At 41.7% G+C, this 19,690-nt stretch overlaps 1 protein-coding gene and 1 pseudogene across 15 annotated transcripts in view; both read right to left on the bottom strand.

The window, feature by feature from the left end:
• Nucleotides 1–278: 278 nt before the first annotated feature.
• The window catches only part of LOC102151415 (transport and Golgi organization protein 1 homolog), a 57,182-nt gene continuing 37,770 nt past the window's right edge, over nucleotides 279–19,690 (bottom strand). For all 15 annotated transcript variants that reach the window (XM_038540172.1, XM_038540177.1, XM_038540176.1 and 12 more), the window contains 11 exons: nucleotides 12,915–12,936; nucleotides 11,341–11,429; nucleotides 11,031–11,108; nucleotides 7,126–7,189; nucleotides 6,822–6,960; nucleotides 4,724–4,825; nucleotides 3,992–4,052; nucleotides 3,847–3,882; nucleotides 3,700–3,767; nucleotides 3,493–3,584; nucleotides 279–455 (listed from right to left, as the gene is read on the bottom strand). In XM_038540172.1, coding sequence (XP_038396100.1) covers nucleotides 439–455; nucleotides 3,493–3,584; nucleotides 3,700–3,767; nucleotides 3,847–3,882; nucleotides 3,992–4,052; nucleotides 4,724–4,825; nucleotides 6,822–6,960; nucleotides 7,126–7,189; nucleotides 11,031–11,108; nucleotides 11,341–11,429; nucleotides 12,915–12,936 — 768 coding nt within the window. In that variant the 3' untranslated portion in view covers nucleotides 279–438. The remainder of the gene's footprint in view (nucleotides 456–3,492; nucleotides 3,585–3,699; nucleotides 3,768–3,846; nucleotides 3,883–3,991; nucleotides 4,053–4,723; nucleotides 4,826–6,821; nucleotides 6,961–7,125; nucleotides 7,190–11,030; nucleotides 11,109–11,340; nucleotides 11,430–12,914; nucleotides 12,937–19,690) is intronic.
• On the bottom strand, nucleotides 14,082–15,362 carry LOC106558933 (annotated as a pseudogene).

Genomic DNA, 19,690 nt, shown 5'->3' with positions numbered 1-19,690 from the left:
CTGCTGATCACCACACACCTCCTAAACCAGCAAGAGCCATGTGCTCAAGAACATCCATCAACAGAGTAAATAGAACCACCAACGGATCTAAATACAAGATGAGTCCACCTCCCCAGAAGGATTTCCTGGGCCCCTTGCAGTAAAGATCCCACAAAGGGTAATCTTGTGGCCATCCCCCATCACCACCATTTCTGCCAGTTTGTTTACTGTGTATGCAGGATTCACATTATGCATTCAAGGGGAGGGATGGTAGGTCCTGGTGAAAGCAGACGCTGACATGGAGAAAGAACCATGAAACGTTTATTAGGGGGATACCAGGAGTGACAAAGCACAGGGGACAGGATTGAAAACGGAAACACTCTGACCATTAGGCAGATCTGACACCATGTTCTAAATATACACTCTTCATAGCCTGGTTGTTACTGCTCAGGGAGGTCTTCAAATCTGAAACAGTCCTGTAAGGCAAAAGGATTGTGAGTTATTTCTTTTTTTTTTTAATTTTTATTTATGATAGTCACAGAGATAGAGAGAGAGAGAGAGGCAGAGACATAGGCAGAGGGAGAAGCAGGCTCCATGCACTGGGAGCCCGATGTGGGATTCGATCCCGGGTCTCCAGGATCGCGCCCTGGGCCAAAGGCAGGCGCCAAACCGCTGCGCCACCCAGGGATCCCTGGATTGTGAGTTATTTCAATGGGATCTTCTGTTTTGCTATATGCATTTTGCCTTCACAGTATACGTGAGGCTTTGGATCAACACTTGCATGTGTGGATGTCAGTGGGACCAGTACAGGAGCTGGTCCTCTTGTATTCACAGGGATCTGCAGAACATAGGTATGTTGCCATGACAGTTTGAAGGATAATGCTCTCCAGCCTGAAACCCAATAGTAGGTATAATACCCTGGTTCTTTGTTCACCCTCAGCTTCCAGGAGAGCAGAGCACCAGGGCCAGGAACCAGAGGCCTCCCATTTGATGCCACTACATAGTTCAGGGGCAAGGGAAGGATGCTAAAGGAAAGAACTTAGTATTCCCACACATCACCAAACATCTCTGAGAAGATGGGACTTCAAAGCATCTTGTCCTCCCAGTTGAATAGAAGCCATGACAATCAACTCAAAAGGAGTATATTCCAGACAGGCAGGAATTTGTGGCCAGGCCCACTCTGTTCCCACCTCCAGCGCAGCCACAGAGGGTTATGTATACTCAATAAGAACAAACACAGTGAAAGGAAATGGGAAGCCCAGTGTCCACACATAGAATCACAGCCTCTCATGGGTCAAACTGCTGCTGCCAGCCCCCTTCTGACCCCACCACCCTGCTTCCCTCCCTGAGAAGGGATCTTCTACTGTCCACAGTGCTGTTCATGATGACAGATAACCCTGGAAAGATGTACATTTCTGGAGTCCCACAGGGAACCTGGAAAAGTGCTTTCTAAGAGGACCACAAACCCTACGAGTTAGTGGGAACCACCTCTGTGGATCTGCAGCACCGTTGATCAAATGATCCTTAGCTTAGGCACAGAGCAAGTGCAGAGTCCTTCAGTGCCAAGGACCACTGAGGAGCTGACTCTACATCACTGGATGCAAACAAATGTGGCTGGAGAGTAGGTGTGAAACTCCCATGGTGGGTCAGGGGAGACCCTGTCAGCTGGCACAGGTTCTCAAATGAGAACCCGATCACAGGCACACAACAGAAAACATGGGTGAGGTGTTGGCCCTGCAGGTTGTCACTGGTATTCCTTCCTCACAGCTGTTGGTCCCATGGACATTTTCTACTACACGTGTGTCACCTGGCAGAGTTCACAACTGTCTCATCCAGGACTCACCTGAAGGGATTCTGGGTTGTCCCCACCCCCACGGAAGAAACACAGATAACTTGGGAATCCCACCTTATCTAAGAACACTCAAATCTTCCCAAAGCACCAAAGCACGCAGCACAAAGTGCAAACTGACTCATAGCTTTTCAGATTTCCCAGCTGTGAGGAACACCAGAGACATATTCCCAGGTTAGTCTCTGGATCTGAAAAACCACAAGGCTGCCCCTCCCACATAACCAAAAACTAGAGGAGTCAACTAGACTGGCAGACTTTAGTGCAGAGAGAGGAGTCACCATCAAGTTATTTTTAGACACATACACACATACACACACACACACACACACACACACACACGGTGTGCATCCTGCAATCGTTCATCTCTAAGCATCTGTGGCTTCAGGAGGCACCACCTACGGTGAGGATCTCTAATAGAGAAGCCTATAGGCTCCTGGGTAAACATCCTGAATTTTGAAAGGTGAACATGCCTCAGACAGATCACAGGACACACCAAACAGATACTAGGCCAGGACAGGGTGCTGTCCAAAAAGGAATAATCTTCCAGAAATGGCTACAACGGAAAAATCACACAGCATTTATCTTAGCCATCTCCAGGTCCTTCTTAGGGATGGTAGTGCTATTCATCTCGAGAACTGGTCTAGATTCTGAATCTGACAAAGAATGAAGGTTTATTGTGGTTTGCGCACCCTCTATGCCTTCCTCCCCCATCTTGCACTCTTTCTCACACTCAGTCCCTTATCAGAATAGACGGCTTCCCACATGACCCAAGTGACTATTTTGCTAAGGGAGATAACATCACGTGATGTTAGGGAGACACTATAGGGCCCAGGGTTAAGTGTTTCCATAAGAAATCAACCAACAGAGGACAACACAGCGTACAACTGGCGGGAAATCAATACTGAAACTCGGTGAGCAAGCCACATCAAAGAAAATCATGTTTTCTTCATAGATTAATAATTGAACTGAGAATAGCCATGGGTGGGTACCCCCATGGTGGGATATCAATGCATCCTCCAAACGAATGGCATGCATTCTCTTCTCAGGCCACAGGTTGATGGTTCAATATTTCAGTCTACAGATGAGGCCTAGCATATGCGACTGGCCATTACAGAAATACTTAAGGAGTGTACTTAGACAATCGTATAGTCATGAGCAAAGAAAAAAATAGGTGGATTAAGCAGTAAAGCTGTGGTATTCTACTCATAACATTAAAGGAATAAATTACATGAACTGATGAATGCAGTACTGTAGATTCCAAATAAAAATAAAGGAAACTCCACAAACAGTAAATAAATGTCTTTTTTAAATAGTCTTTTTTTTTCCCCAAAAAAAGTCTTCACCACTAGGTCAAGGTGGGAAGAAGCTCAGGACCATCACCCCTCCAGGTACATTTCTTCAGGATGGAGTGATGGAGGGAGTAGAAGGGTCTGCAGTCAGGGGAGGGGCGGGAGCTCCAGCTGTCATGTGGACAGGTGCCCTGCTGCCTGGGGACACATGAGGAATATACCCTCCTGTTACCCCTTCAGACAAGCTGCTGTCCTTAGGTAGTGCTTGTGATTCTCTCCAGGACACACAACGATCACTCACAGGAACTGGATGGACGCTGAGAGGTGGTTTCATAGCGGCAATTGGGCTGCTGCACTTCACAAAGTGCCCCTTACCTCTCCCTGGAGGGTTCTGTATCTCAGGTCTTCCCGGGATCAGCTCCTGCCTCCTGTGTCTCTCAGGCAGACTTTCTTCCAGTAGGCCCAGTCTTGAACAGATAATGGATATCTATAAGAATCACAATACCACCACCTCTCTTGACAATAAACAGCGTAGCTGTCCTCCCACAAATGCCCGTAACAACGTTCGTCAACCTCCCGTACCTGTGTTTCAAGTAGGCTTTCTCCCTGCTTTGCTGCGCTATTTCCCTCTCCCAAATCCGAGCCTTGACCTGGGGGAGAAAAACACCTCCACCTTCAGTTGTGCCAGACTGTGCACCAAACAAAGAGGATGAAAAAGCAACCACTTACCCAGTTGTCTTGAGCATTCTTCTCATGAACTGCGATCTGAAAAAGCCAGCACACCAAAAGCCCATGGTTAAGGACTCGATGAGCCACTGCTGTCCCCGGCAGGAGGTGCCAAGGGGTTCAGCACAGTGGGCAGAGCTCAGGTTACCTGGTGTCTGAAGGTCAGTTCTGACTCCTGCAGCTGTTCTTGCATTTCTTGGACTTGTTGCCTGTGAGTTACAATAGCTTTCATCAGATAAAGCCCATTATTGGGTAGGATTTTAAATAACTGGCCCATGTGGCCATCCTCCTCTTATCTGTCCCCTCATCCAATGTATCCTGGCACAGGAAACACTTGTCACATGATTACAAATGTACAGTTGGTTCAAAGCTATTGTTACATCCTCCCCTTACTCACTTTCCCACACCTGCAGGGTTCAGAGTTGATATAATTTCCTTACCTGTCTTCAATCATTCCCTAATTTATCCTGTGACAAGTGTCTTTTGTCATAAAGCTCTTCTCTCCTTTAAGTTCTATCCTTACCATGTTTCCCAGGGTGGCAAAGACCAGGGCCGTCAGATGGCACTACTGTGTTTTGGGTATGATTCAAACTACAACAAACTGCTTTCCTAAAATGAAGACAATTTACACCGTCCCCAGGGACTCTGGTGTGGATGAATTTTCCACAGAGTCAGGCCAGCGCTGGAGATCAGGGCATGTTTAGTAATGTAATTTTGTGGTTGTCTCTAAAAACTTCTATCTTTGTGTCTGTTCTCATTGGATGTCCTATGAATTTTTGTTTCCATTACTTGTTAATTGAGTCTAAATGTTGTACCAGGGCTAAAAATAAAGAGTTAACAGATATTTCAGGTGCTGCTAGTATTTAATAGCTGAACTCACTTGTATTTGTCTATTTCTTCTGTGGCTACTTTCAAATTTTTCTCTGTAGCTGACAGCTGATTCTTCTTTGCCACCAGTTCATAGTGTGTCTTTTTCAGTTTCCTAAGAAGGGAAAGGTATGTACATAGTCCAGTAGTCAAGGCCTGCAAGCTCTGTAGTTTTTTCTCCCAGGACTCTTGATGGCCTAGATTTGAATGTCCCTTCTCCCCTCCCCCGCCAGTAAACATACAGACTGACAACATGATCAGAGAAATGAATTGAACCCCACATTAGGGTTAAAGAAAACCAAACTCTGGCTGCTGCCAAGTCCCCTGCAATTAGAGCTGTCTTTATATTCTCTACTTCAATTCATTCATCATCAGGTCTTCAAATAACATTACACTTTGTGCCCTCTCAGAGTTGGTCTTTTGTTTGAGACGGTAAAGGCTCATTTCAGTTCAAAGTGAAAAGCCATGTCTGACCAACTATACCCATTAGGATGAAGCAGGGGATCAACATTAGTCCTATACCTCCTTGGGGAGCCCTGATTCTCAGGCCAAGGATGTGCCTGGACAAACAATCAGCCCAAAGAAAGCCTTCCAGAATATGGTTTCATCAGTATTGCAGCTCATTCCCAGTCATCTATAGGCTTTAGAAGTACAACACCTGCCTCCTCTTTGAACATCCCAGTGGAGGAAAAAGCCTATCTTAGTGCTGGCTATATGTACTGAAGTATAAAATTACGTGAACTGTCACATAGTCAGGGTGTTAACTCCAGGAAACAGATTTCAGGTAGAAAACTATCAACCACATGGAGTCAACCTACTTTCAGAAGACTGAGTTCATTGATAGTGAAGGTAGCAAAGGGCAATGCTTAGAAAGGCTGATTGGCTGTGTTGTGCTCATATTCTAACACTTGATTGACTCAAGAATCACATGCAAAAAGTCTCTTAGAAACTGAGACAAAAGCTCTAGACACAGAAAGACACTTGAGTTTGTGTCTGGTCTCTCAGGCAATCATGCAGCAAATGTTTTCTGGAAGGGCTGTAATGTAACGTCTCAGTTGTAAGGCGTTGAAGAGAGAAAGGTGGTCAAAGCACTGTACCTTCCCCCAAAAAAGAACTTACCAATGAACAAAAACAAGATACCGGTGAGAAAGAGCAGTCTCCACCCCTGCTGTGTTAAGGAATAACACCAAACTGAGACTCCAGGGAAGAGAAGGAACAGTTTTACTTTTCAACATGAATGAGGGACTCTAAGGTACTCATCTCCTCTTGAGAAAAAAAAAGTAAATACTGGACAAAAGAGGAAACTCTGGCTTGAATGCATCAAACTAACTAGCACAAGAAATAGGAGAACAAGATGGAGAAGAGGGTAGCCTCGGAGAAAGCTAGCCTGGCAGTTGGAACCAATCTCCCCAGTACTTATCAGTAAATTCTGGAACAGGCAAGTGAACTGCAAAGAAGCTGAACAACTTTATAGGCACAGGCTTAGGAGGAAACAAGTGAATCTCAGGGTCAGCCAGCAATGGTGAGCCCTGGTGAAACTACAGGCTTTGGTTGGGACCCAAGAGGGTCACACACAAAAAATCAGGTGAATGGGAAATACCCTGGCCTTCTTAAGAATTGAGCCTGCAATGAATGATCTCAACTGCACACTGGATGAAGTGATCCAGTACTGCTGGCGCCCCAACCTACTTTCCAGAAACTCCCACTATTTCTGCAGCAAGAGAATTCCACTTTTCTCTACACATTCTTGACCCAAGTCTCATACTAAACAAATGACCTCATTTAGGGCTGATAAGAACTTGTAATCAGACTGAAACCTAAAGGACAATGTAGACAGACCCAAAGGGGATCCAGGTATCAAAGGGATTAATGCTGTTATGTACTCTCTTCTACCCCAAGTAAATCACACAACAACATGTGACAAGCAGTTAGAAGAGAAAGCAAAAGGCAGGTTCCAGAAATCAAGGTAGGCAAGGCAGACACCAATTCTACTGAATACATTTGGCAAAAATACTGTAGATCCTATTCTAAAAGGAAGACAATTTTCCATACTGGCCACCACATAAATTCATACAACAGTATTTGTGACAATTAACACAGGAATATCTTACTCTTCTGCAGCCACTTTTGTCTGTTCATAGAATTCAGCCAAGGTATCCATTTTCTTCTTCAGCTGTTTCAATTCTGCTTCCTTCGTTGTTTTCACGGAACTCAATGCATTGCACTTGTCTTCCAGGACCTTTTTACTGTCTGTAAAGGATGGTTTTCTTCTGTGTGTGTGCACATGACCTGAGAACTTGCTTGTGACGGGGGAAGGAGAAGGGTAATGACCTACAGGACAGGAAGGCATTCTTTCCCTTCCCAATGCACACTCGTTGCCACCACATGGGGATATATTCCCCCCAAACCACATACCTTCCAGGTCATATTTCTTGGACCTCAAGACTCTCAGCTCTGGATCTTCAAATTCATCTTGCAACTTAAAGACAGATATGAGAAAAGACATTCAAGCAATCATGATCGCAGAACAATGTGAGCGTACCTAATAGGACAGGATCATTCAGTACAAGAAAGAAAGATCTTGAGCCATAAATGGAAGAGGGTGAAAGTAAGGAAGGTGGAAAATAGTTCAAGTCGAAGAACTCATAAATGGCTTTCCCCTATTCACATTGAAAATTGTATGTTAAGCATTAAGAGAAGGAATGGACTGTATAACTTGGCTAGCTATCACCCTTCATCTCTCAAATATCTTATAGGATTTTCTACATTTCTCAGAGGGCAGGGCTGAATGATGTGATAATTGCCTAGCTATGAAAATAAACCATACTTCCTACTCCTTGAAATAGCAAAACTCATCATAGTGGTCCTAAGTGAAATTCAGCTCACTGTTCAGAAGGAGTGTCTGTTCCCAGATTCCCACTCTCAACTGTGGTAAACAGCAAGCAAATAGGTGCACTCATCTCACTCAATGAACAAAAAGCCTCCCAAGCTACATTATGGTAAAACTCAACAGCCAACACTTTAAATTTTTTTATTTTATTTAAATTAAAATTTTAAAAATTAATTAAATTAACATATATTATTAGTTTCAAAGAGAGAATTCAGTGATTCATCAGTTACATATCACACCCAGTACTTATTACATCATGTGCCCTCCTTAATGTCTATCACCCAATTACCCCATCCCCTAATCCATCTCCCTTCCAGCAACCTGAATTTTGTTTCCTACAGTTAAAGTCTCTGCTATCTTGTCTCCCTCTCTGATTTTGTCTTATATCTCGCTCCCTCCCACTATGATCCTGTTTTGTTTCTTAAATTCCACATATGAGTGAAATCATATGATAATCATCTCTCTCTGACTTATTTCACTTAGCATAATATCCTCTAATACCATCAAGCATTGTAAATGGTAACACTTCATTTTTTGATGGCTAAGTAATATTCCATTATATAAATACATATATATATTCCATTATGTGTGTATGAATATATATATAGGAAAGGGAAATATATAAATATAAATATATATATAAATATAAATATATATATATATATATATATATATATATATATATATATATTCACACACTACATTGTCTTCATCCATTCATCTGTCAATAGACATCTGGGCCTTTTCCATAGTTTAGCTATTGTGGACATGCTGCTATAAACATTTGGGTGCAGGTACTCCTTCAGATCACTAGGTTTGTATCCTTTGGGTAAATAGCTAGTAGTCCAATTGCTGGGTCATAGGGTAGCCCTACATTTAACTTTTTGAGGAACCTCAATACTTTTTCCCAGAGTGGCTACAGCAGCTTACATTCCCACCAGCAGTGTAAGAAGATTCCCCTTTCTCAGAATCCTCACCAACATTTCTTGTTTCTTGACCTGTTAATTTTAGCCATTCTGACTGGTTCAAGGTGGTATTTCATTGTTACTTTGATCTGTATTTCCCTGATGCCAAGTGATGTTGAACATTTTTTCATGTGCTTGTTGGCTGTGTGTAGGTCTTCTTTGGTGAAACGTCTGTTTGTGTCTTCTGCCCATTTCTTGACTGGATTATTTGCCTTTTTGATGTTGAGTTTGATAAGTCCTTTATAGTTTTTGGATACTTGCCCTTTATCTGATGAGAGATTTACAAATATTGTCTCCCATTCTGTAGGTTGTCTTTTGGGTTTGTCAACTGTTTTCTTTGCTGTGCAAAAGCTTTTTATCTTGATGAAGTCCAAATGGTTCCTTTTTACTTTTGGTTCTCTTGTCTTTGGATACATATCCAGCAAGAAGTTGCTGTGGCCAAGGTCCAAGAGGTTGCTGCCTGTGTCCTCTCTAGGATTTTGATGGTTTCCTGTTTCACATTTAGGTCTTTATCCATTTTGAGTTTATCTCTTTGTATGGTTTAAGAAAGCTGTCCAGTTTCATTCTTCTACATAATGCGGTCCAATTTTCCCAACACTATTTGTGAAGAAACAGTCTTTTCTCCATTGGATATTATCTCCTACTTTGTCGAAGAGGAGTTGACCACAGTGTTGAGGGTCCATTTCTGGGTTCTCTATTCTGTTCCATTAATCTATGTGCCTGTTTTTATGCCAGTACCATATGGTCTTGATGATTAAAGCTTTGTAATATAGCTTGGGGTCTGGAATTGTGATGCCACCAACTGGTTTTCTTTTTCAGTGTTCCTCTGGCTATTTTTCTTTTCTGGCTCCATACAAATTTTACTATTGGTTAGTATCTGGATCAGAATTTTGGCATCCATGTTTATCAGGGATACTTGTCTGTAATTTTCCTTTTTGGTGGAGTCTTTGTCTGGTTTGGGGATCAATGTAATGCTGGCATCATAGAATGAGTTTGGAAGTGTTCCTTCCATTTCTATTTTTTGAAACAGCTTCAGAAGAATAGGTATTAATTCTTCTTTAAATAGTTTGTAGAATTCACCTGGGAAGCCATCTGGTCCTGAACTCTTGTTTGTTGGGAGACTTTTGATGACTACTTCCATTTTTTTGCTGGTTGTGGGTCTGTTAGGTTTTCTATTTCTTCCTGTTTCAGTTTTGATAGTTTAGATGTTTCTAGGAGTGCATCCAGTTCTTCCAGATTGCCCAATTTTTTTGGCATATAGTTAGTTGTCCATAATATGTTCTCATAAAGTTTGTATTTCTTCCATGCTGGTTGTGATTGCCTCTCTTTCAATCATGATTTCATTCATTTGGATCCTTTCTCTTTTTTTTGATAAGTCTGGCTATGGGCTTATTGATCTTATTAATTATTTCATAGAACCAACTCCTAGTTTCACTGATCTGTTCTACTCTTTTTTTGGTTTCCATTTCATTGATTCCTGCTCTAATCTTTATTATATCTCTTTTCCTGCTCGATTTAGGTTTTATTTGCTATTTTCTCCAGCACCTACAGATGTAAGGTTAGGTTGTGAATTTCAGATTTTTCTTGTTTCTTGAGAAAGGTTTATATTGCTATATATTACTCTCCTAGGACTGCCTTTGCTGCATCCTAAAGGTTCTGAATCTTTTTTTTTTTTTCATTTTCATTTGCTTCCATGAATTTTTTAAATTCTTCTTTAATTTCATGGTTGACCCATTCATTCTTTAGTAGGATGTTCTTTAATCTCCATGTATTTTTGTTCCTTCCAAATCTTCTCCTGTGATGAAGTTCAAGTTTTAAAGAATTGTGGTCTAAGAATATACAGGGAATGATTCCAATCTTTTGGTACCAACTGAGACTTGATTTATGACCTAGTAAGTGATCTATTCTGGACAATGTTCCATGTTCACTGTAGAAGAATGTGCATTCTGTTGCTTTAGGGTGAAATGCTCTAAATATATCTGGGAAGTCCATCTTGTCCAGAGTGTCAAAATACTTGTTTCCTTTCAATAATCAACTTGTACCACATCCTGATTCTTGACTTTCCTCTCTCAGACTGCATGTTAGCAGGTGTACACTGAAGGGTGTAATTTAAATTTTCATTAAGCAGTTCAAATATTTTGATGTTCTCCTTCAACAAAACTTATATTAAATGAGTAATAATTATTCATTACTTGGGGCACCTGGGTGGTATGGTTGGTTGATATCTGACTCTTGGTTTTAGTTCAAATCCTGATATCAGAGTCAAGGAATTGAGTCCTGCATCAGGCTACACACTCAGCACGGAGACTGCTTGGGATTCTCTCTCTCTCTCTCTCTCTCTCTCTCTGACCACCTCTCTCTCAAACAAATAAATATTTAAATAATAATAATCATAACAATAATAATAATTCACTACTTATACTTATGTCATTAGAACACAATTCAAGCAAAGAAGGGTTTATTACCTTCAATTTAGGAGTTTCATCAGAGAGAAACATATTTTCTGTCTTAGTTTCTGATAGATGTTTCTTTGCTTCCCTGATCTATAAAACATATGAAAAAGGAATCAGAATTTAAAAATAGCATAGAGCTAGACAACCTATCTTCTAATGTGTGACTCCTTTCACAAAAAAAGAGGAAGTGCTCTACATCTGTGATGATTATCTTGAATTGGTACTGTTTCTGGATCACATGGAATAGGTCAGTAGAATGAACTACCAGAGGTGGAAGTAACTGAGATGAAATCACAAAAAATATTTGAAAGAATGTCTATACCTTCTGCTCCCAAATGGATATTTCTTCAGCAAGTTCTCTGCTTTCTTTCTCAAACCAATTTATCTTCTCAGTTATTTGCTGTAAATTAACTAAAAGGAGAGGAAACAATTTCTAAGATTATTAGCAAAACCAGTGACATCGAATAATTCCAGTGTATTAGCAGCGGAGACCCAGTATCTGACACTTCGGTGTAACTAACTTTTCAGCATTCCCATTGTGGCTGAAGAAAGCAAGTTTTCGCAGCATTTGAAACCTAGATGACCTTATTTCAGTGAGATCCCTACTTAAAATATTTTCAAAGATAAAGAACTGCAATAAAACATCTTCTAATTTTTCTCCCATCTGTAAACACCATTCTTGGAAAATTTAATCACTTTAAATGCTTATGTCATCACCAGAGATGTAAGAGAAAAATCAAGCAACCTATCAACTTACATTTCTCTCCTCCAATGATTAAGGTACATAAATAATTCCTTGCAAACAACCTAAAAAGAACAAAACCATCTTTGACTCCTGGTTTGTGTCACATCCACTTCCAGGTGCTACTTGGAATTCCACACAAGGAAAGCTCAAAATGTCAATTGACTGACTACTCAAAGGCCTTCAGTGACTTCCTGCTGTTCACAGACTTTTATGAACCCTAGGCTGGGGGCTCTGGAGGACAAGGTCTTTGGAATCAAACATGTCACCACATTACACACAATCCCTGGAGGGCATGGATAACTCACAGTCCCCAGAAGCCAAGCTTTTTTCATCCCAACATGAGAATGTTACCCTCCACCCTTACGGGAAAACAACACTCATGAAGTATCCTATCACAGGTGGATTACACATGTAAGCTCTAGAACTACACAGACTCCTGTAACAGGCATTTAATTCTCTTAGCCAACCACAAAGTACAAACTTCTCTTCTACTGCCTCAGTGTGAGAGCTCTCATGCCCTGAGATCTCTCTTCTCACCACCAGTACTGTGGTACTCAAAGTGAGAAACACCAGCACTCAAGGCTTTGCTAAGTGCCAGTCACCACCATGGCTCTCAACAGACAGCATCATGGAATCACTACAATCCATGAAGCCCTGAAATAATACATTACCCCCATTTGCACATGCTCATTTCCACTCATTTGTTCCCCTGGAAGGAAAGGCTCCCTCCACTGCAGACTCAAACCATGGTTTAAACCTCTCTTGTGACATACACTGCCTGGCAATATCTGGCTTCTTGTCTAAGTTTAGCCTTTTTGATAGGCTCAAAAGAGTGTTTTCTAACCTTCACATTTCACCAAGAGCCAAGTCAGGCTTCTATTATCACTTGCCTCCTAAACATCTCTATGAAAAATTACACTCTTTCTCTTCTCCCTACTCCCATAAAATGTTCCTCCTCCTCACCTCTTAAGAGATGGCAACTCCCTCCACATTGTCACTTAGATCCCAAATGGGGAACAGGAAGATTTTCAAGAGTTAACAAGTCAATTACACATCAGAAGTCACCATATTTATCCCTAGTTGAATTATACCCACGTCAAACAGCAGTACTGAGAAAATATTACAAAGAAAACTAAAGCCTAAAATCTTACCTTGATATTCTTGAGGCTCTACCTAAGAGAGGAAGAAACAAAATTAACTTTGATGTCAAAACATATTATTAGGAGGAAGGCCCAGCCCTGGAGAAGCGAGAACTTTAAAAATCCCTGCTGGAGTTTTCCCTGACAGAAAAGGGCTTAGCAGGGAAATCAGGCAGAACCGCTAGAGGGGCAGTGAAGCCCCCTCCAGCAAGAGTCCCAGAGTCACTATAAGAGGAGGGGCGCCCAGGGGGAGGGGGCAGGCAAAGCTCACTGCAAACCACAGTCTAATCTCGGTAAAGGGCCGGAGCACCACAGCCCTCCAGGGCATTTGGGAGAAGCCAGTCGGTTAGGCGAGCCAGCTCTGTACAGAGGTGGCTGTCCACTGTCTCCTTCGGGAGAGTTGGTCCCCGGGAGTGCGGGTCCAGCAGCCCAGGGCCCCGGATCCCTGGGCGCCCAAGTGAACAAAGCCGTCAATCCTGCATTTCCCCTGGGACAGGCGGAAGCAGGGAGGGCACAGGAAAGCGAGGACTCTCTGGTCACCAGACCCACCCGCAAGCTGTGCAGATCAGTGCACCTCCACCTGCCCCCGGGAGCATCTAGCCCAGGGCGGACTGGGAGACTGCAGTTAGTTACTTGCAGGGAGATCAACTCCAGAGCTGGAAATCTGGCTACTGCCATTCTTATTCCTCTTTGTTTCACCGTGTGCCCAGGAGAGGCAGGGCCTCTAAGGAACAAAGGCCTTACAGGACAAGCAGCTCATACTGAGCCCAGCACCTGGCAAGGGGTGGGGCATCTTCACCCAGGCACAGACACCTGAGAATCAGCACAGCAGACCCCTCCCCCAGAGGAACTGCTGGAAGAACAAAGGAAGAGCAAGTTTACTGACCAAGTGGCACTGGAAAGCTACAGGACTGAGAGAAAATAGTATATAGAGCTAGAGGGTCCTTTTTTTTTTTTCTTTTTCTTGTTTCTGGTTTTCCATTAACACTCCATTTTATATCAGACTAAAAATTTCCATTATTTTTTCTCCTTTCCCATGTTAACTACAGTTTTTTACCAGCTCTTCATTTTTTGGCTGGGTACAGTATACTTTATTGATGGTACATGACAAGGTAGGGTTCCCCAAGCCCCTCCCCTTCCTCAGGGTCTGGGATATAAATTGGAGGTCAGGAGATTCTCAGTGTGTTGGGGGATTAATTTGGGGCAGGGACTCCCCAGCAGCTGAGGGCCTCTCTCTTCCTCTTGTTCTTGCTGGGGCTGGTGGTTCAGGAGGCTCTTACTCCTTGGAGGCCATGTGGACCATGAAGTCCACCACCCAGTTGCTGTAGCCAAATTCATTGTCATACAAGGAAATGAGCTTGACAAAGTGGTCATTGAGGGCAATGCCAGCCCCGGCATCGAAGGTGGAAGAGTGGGTGTCACTGTTGAAGTCGCAAGAGACAACCTGGTCCTCAGTGTAGCCCAGGATGCCCTTGAGGAGGCCCTCCAATGCCTCCTTCACCACCTTCTTGATGTCATCATATTTGGCAGCTTTCTCCAGGTGGCATGTCAGATCCACAACTGACATGTTGGGGATGGGGACATGGAAGGCCATGCCAGTGAGCTTTCCATTCAGCTCAGGGATGACCTTGCCCACAGCCTTGGTGGCACCAGTGGAAGCAGGGATGATGTTCTGAGTATCCCCTCGGCTGTCATACCACAGCTTCCCAGAGGGGCTGTCCATGGTCTTCTGGGTGGCAGTGATGGCATGGACAGTGGTCAAGAGGCCCTCCATGATGCCGAAGTGGTCATGAATGACTTTGGCCAGAGGAGCCAAGCAGTTGGTGGTGCAGGAGGGATTGCTGACAATCTTGAGGGAGTTGTCATACTTCTTATGGTTCACGCCCATCACAAACATGGGGGCATCAGCAGAAGGAGCAGAGATGATGACTCTCTTGGCCTCACCCCTCAAGTGAGTCCGGCCTTCTCCATGGTGGTGACGACCCCAGTGGACTCCACAACATACTCAGCACCAGCATCACCCCATTTGATGTTGGCAGGATCTCACTCCTAGAAGAAGGAAATGGACTCCCCATTGATAACAAGTTTCCCGTTTTCAGCCTTGACCATGCCATGGAATTTGCCGTGGGTAGAACCGTACTGGAACATGTGCACCATGTAGTTGAAGTCAATGAAGGGGTCATTGACGGCGACAATATCCACTTTGCCAGATTTAAAAGCAGCCCTGGTGACCAGGTGCCCAATACAGCCAAATCCGTTCACTCTAACCTTCACCATCGTGTCTCAGGGATGTGGCTGGCACTGCACCAGAAGACGCGGCTGTCTGTCGAATGCAGAGGAGCATACAGCCCAGCTCTTCATTTTTAAGTTTTTTCCTTTTTGACTTTCATATTTCTACAATTAAATGTCTTAGATATATTTTTCATTTCTGGATTCCCTTCAACGTATTCAATTTAATTTTGGTAGATATATGAGATACAGATTTTTGTTTTTTGCTTTTTCTGCCTTGCTTTGTTTTACAAGAGTGGAAGTTAATACCTTCTAAAACAGGATGAACATACACCCAGAACCAAGTGGAATACTGTGTTAGTTCATTCTGTGAGATTACATTCTATTTTCCTTCCCATTCTGCCCCCCTATTTATCTTGTTTATATTTCGGTGGTCAGTGTTGGGGCTGTCTAGAAGTATTGCTGGTTTATATAAATTTGGGATTGAGCATCTTCTAACATACAGAACAAAATACCCTTGGAACCAAAAGAATCACCCAGAAGGACCCCTCAGGTAGACTACATTCTCTCTCCACTACCACTTCCTCACGACTGCCATCTCCTCACCACACCTTTTTTTTCCCTTTTCCTCTTTTTTTCTTCTTTTTCTTTTTTCTTCTTCATGTGTTTTTAATTTTTGGCTTTTTCTACTTTGTATTAAAATTTGTTTTTCACTTCAGTGGTCCTTTTGATTTATTTTGTTCTGTACTTCTTTTTCTTTTATTTTCTGGTCTCTTTCCTCTTCAGAATCATCTAGGGTGTATTTTATTTATGTTGTGGTTGATATTTTTGACTCATCCCACTCATACAGCCACAATGCACTGGACAAAATAACTAGAAGGAAGAATTCACCACAAAAGAAAGAACCAGAAACAGTACTCTCAGCAACAGAGTTACAGAATTTGGATTTGAATATGATGTCAGGAATTCAATTCAGAAGTACAATTATAAAGCTACCAGTTGCTCTGTCAACAAAGCATAGAGGACTCTAGAGATTTCATTACTGCAGAATTGGGATCTAATCAGGCCAAAATTAAAAATAGATTAAATGAAATGCAATCCAAACTGGAAGTTCTAACTGCTAGGTTTAATGAGGTAGAAGAGAGAGTGAGTGACATATAAGAAGTTGATGGTAAGGAAGGAAGCTGAGGTAAAAAGGAAAACAATTAAGAGCCCATGAAGAAAGGCTTAGGGAAATAAATGATAGCTTCAGAAAGAAGAATATATTTCTGATTGGGATCCCAGAAGAGGCTGAGAGAGAGAGAGAGGACCACAAAGTGTATCTGAACAAATCATAGCTGAGAACTTCCCAAATATGGAGAAAGGAAACAGGCATTCAGATACAAGAGAAAGAGAGGACCCACCCACAAAAAATAAATAAAAACAATTCAACACCTCAACACTTAATAGTGAAACTTGCAAATTTCAAAGATAAAGATAAAATTCTTGCAGCACAAAACAGATTCTTAACTTATATGGTGAGAAATATCAGATTAACAGCAGACCTCCCCACAGAGACCTGGCAGGCCAGAAAGGGCTGGCATGATATATATAGGGTACTAAATGAGAACAATGTGCAGCCAAGAATACTTCATCCAGCAAGACTGTCATTCAGAATAGAAGAAAAGATAAAGAGCTTCCAGGATAGGCAGAAACTGAAAGAATGTGTGACCACCAAAACGGCTCTGCAAGGAATATTAAGGGGGATGCTGTAAAAGAGGAAGCCCAAAGAAATAATTCACAAAAACTGACTGAATAGGTAATATGATGACACTAAATTCATATCTTTCTGTAGTTACTCTGAATATTAATGGGCTAAATTATCCCATCAAAAGATGCAGGGTATTGTACTGGATAAAAAAGCAAGATCCATCTATTTGCTGTCTACAAGAGACTCATTTTAGACCTAAGGACACCTCCAGCCTGAAAATTAAGGGGTGGAGAACCATTTACCATTCAAATGGTCCTCAAAAGAAAGCAGGGGTAGCAATCCTCATATCAGATGAATTAAAGTTTATCCCAAAGACTGTAGTAAGAGATGAAGAGGGACACTACAACATACTTAAAGGGTCTATCCAACAAGAGGACACAACAATCATGAATATTTATGCCCTCATGCGGGAGCTGCCAAGTGTAACAATCAATTAATAACCAAGGTAAAGACGTACTTAGATAATAATACACTAATAGGAGGAGACTTCAACATGGCACTTTCAGCAAGTGACATAACTTCTAAGCACAACATCATCATAGAAACAAGGGCCTTAAATCATACACTGGACCAAATGGATTTCACAGATATATACAGAACTTTCCATCTGAATGCATATTCTTCTCAAATGCACATGGAATTTTCTCCAGAATAAACCACATATTGGGTCACAAATCAGGTCTCAATCAATACCAAAAGATTGGGATTGCCTGCAATATTTTCAGACCACAATTCTTTGAAACTAGAACTCAATCACAAGAAGAAATTTGGAAGAAACTCAAACACATGGAGGTTAAACAGCATCGTACTAGGATGAATTGGTCAACCAGAAAATTAGAGAATAATTTAAAAGATTCATGGAAACTAACGAAAATGAAAATACAACTGTTCAAAATCTTTGGGATACAGCAAAAGCGGTCCTAAGAGGGAAACACATCGCAATACAAGCCTCCCTCAAAAATTGGAAAAAACTTAAATACACAAGCTAACCTCATACATAAAGGAACTGGAGAAAGAAAAGCAAATAAAACCTACACCAAACAGAAGAAGAGAGATAATAAAGATTGGAGCAAGAACTCAATGACATAGACACCAGAAGAACTGTAGAACAAATCAACAAAACCAGGACTTGGTTCTTTGAAAGAATTAATAAGATAGATAAACCCCTCGCCAACCTTATTAAAAAGAAAAAAGATTCAAATTAATAAAATCATGAATGAAAGAGGAGAGATCACAACCAATACCAAGGAAATACAAACTATTTTAAAAACATATTATGAGCAGCCATATGCCAAGAAATTAGGCAATCTAGAAGTGGATGTATTTCTGGAAAACCACAAATTACCAAAACTGGAATAGGAAGGAAGAGAAAACCCGAACAGGCCAATAACCAGGGAGGAAATTGAAGCAGTCATCAAAAACCTCCCAAGACACAAATGTCCAGGGCCAGATGGCTTCCCAGGGGAATTCTATGAAATGTTTAAAGAAGAAATAATACCTATTCTAAAGATTTTCGAAGGATAGAAAGACATGGAATACCCCAAACTCGTTCTATGAGGACAGCATGACCTTGATTCCAAAACCAAAGACCGCACCAAAAAGGACCAATATCTCTGATGAACATGGATGCAAAAATTCTCAACAAGATCCTAGCCAATAGGATCCAACAGTACATTAAGATTATTTACCATGACAAAGTGGGATTAATCCCCAGGATGCAAGAGTGCTTCAACACTCATAAAAAAATCAAGGTGATAGATCATACCAAGAGAAAAAGACGAGAAAGATATGATCCTCTCAATATATACAGAAAAAGCATTTGACAAAATACATCATCCGTTCCTCATTAAAACTCTTCTAAGTGTAGGGATATAGGAAACATTCTTCAATATCTTAAAAGCCATTTATGAAAAGCCCACAGCAAATATCATTCTCAATGAGGAAACACTGGGAGCCTTTCCCCTAATATCAGGAACACGACAGGGATGTCCACTGTCACCACTGCTGTTCAACATAGTACTAGAAGTCCTAGCATCAGCAATCAGACAACAAAAAGAAAGAAAAGGTTCTTTGAAAGAATTAATAAGATAGATAAACCATTAGCCAGCCTTATTAAAAAGAAGAGAGAGAAGACTCAAATTAATAAAATCATGAATGAGAAAGGAGAGATCACTACCAACACCAAGGAAATACAAACGATTTTAAAAACATATTATGAACAGCTATACGCCAATAAATTAGGCAATCTAGAAGAAATGGACGCATTCCTGGAAAGCCACAAACTACCAAAACTGGAACAAGAAGAAATAGAAAACCTGAACAGGCCAATAACCAGGGAGGAAATTGAAGCAGTCATCAAAAACCTCCCAAGACACAAGAGTCCAGGGCCAGATGGCTTCCCAGGAGAATTTTATCAAACGTTTAAAGAAGAAATCATACCTATTCTCCTAAAGCTGTTTGGAAAGATAGAAAGAGATGGAGTACTTCCAAATTCGTTCTATGAAGCCAGCATCACCTTAATTCCAAAGCCAGACAAAGACCCCGCCAAAAAGGAGAATTACAGACCAATATCCCTGATGAACATGGATGCAAAAATTCTCAACAAGATACTGGCCAATAGGATCCAACAGTACATTAAGAAAATTATTCACCATGACCAAGTAGGATTTATCCCTGGGACACAAGGCTGGTTCAACACCCATAAAACAATCAATGTGATTCATCATATCAGCAAGAGAAAAACCAAGAACCATATGATCCTCTCATTGGATGCAGAGAAAGCATTTGACAAAATACAGCATCCATTCCT

Source organism: Canis lupus, chromosome 6 (assembly GCF_011100685.1).
Source record: "Canis lupus familiaris isolate Mischka breed German Shepherd chromosome 6, alternate assembly UU_Cfam_GSD_1.0, whole genome shotgun sequence".
In the NCBI taxonomy this organism is placed as follows: Eukaryota; Metazoa; Chordata; class Mammalia; order Carnivora; family Canidae; genus Canis; species Canis lupus.
Note: the sequence above shows the minus strand (reverse complement) of the source record. Positions and strands in the feature narration are given on the sequence as shown.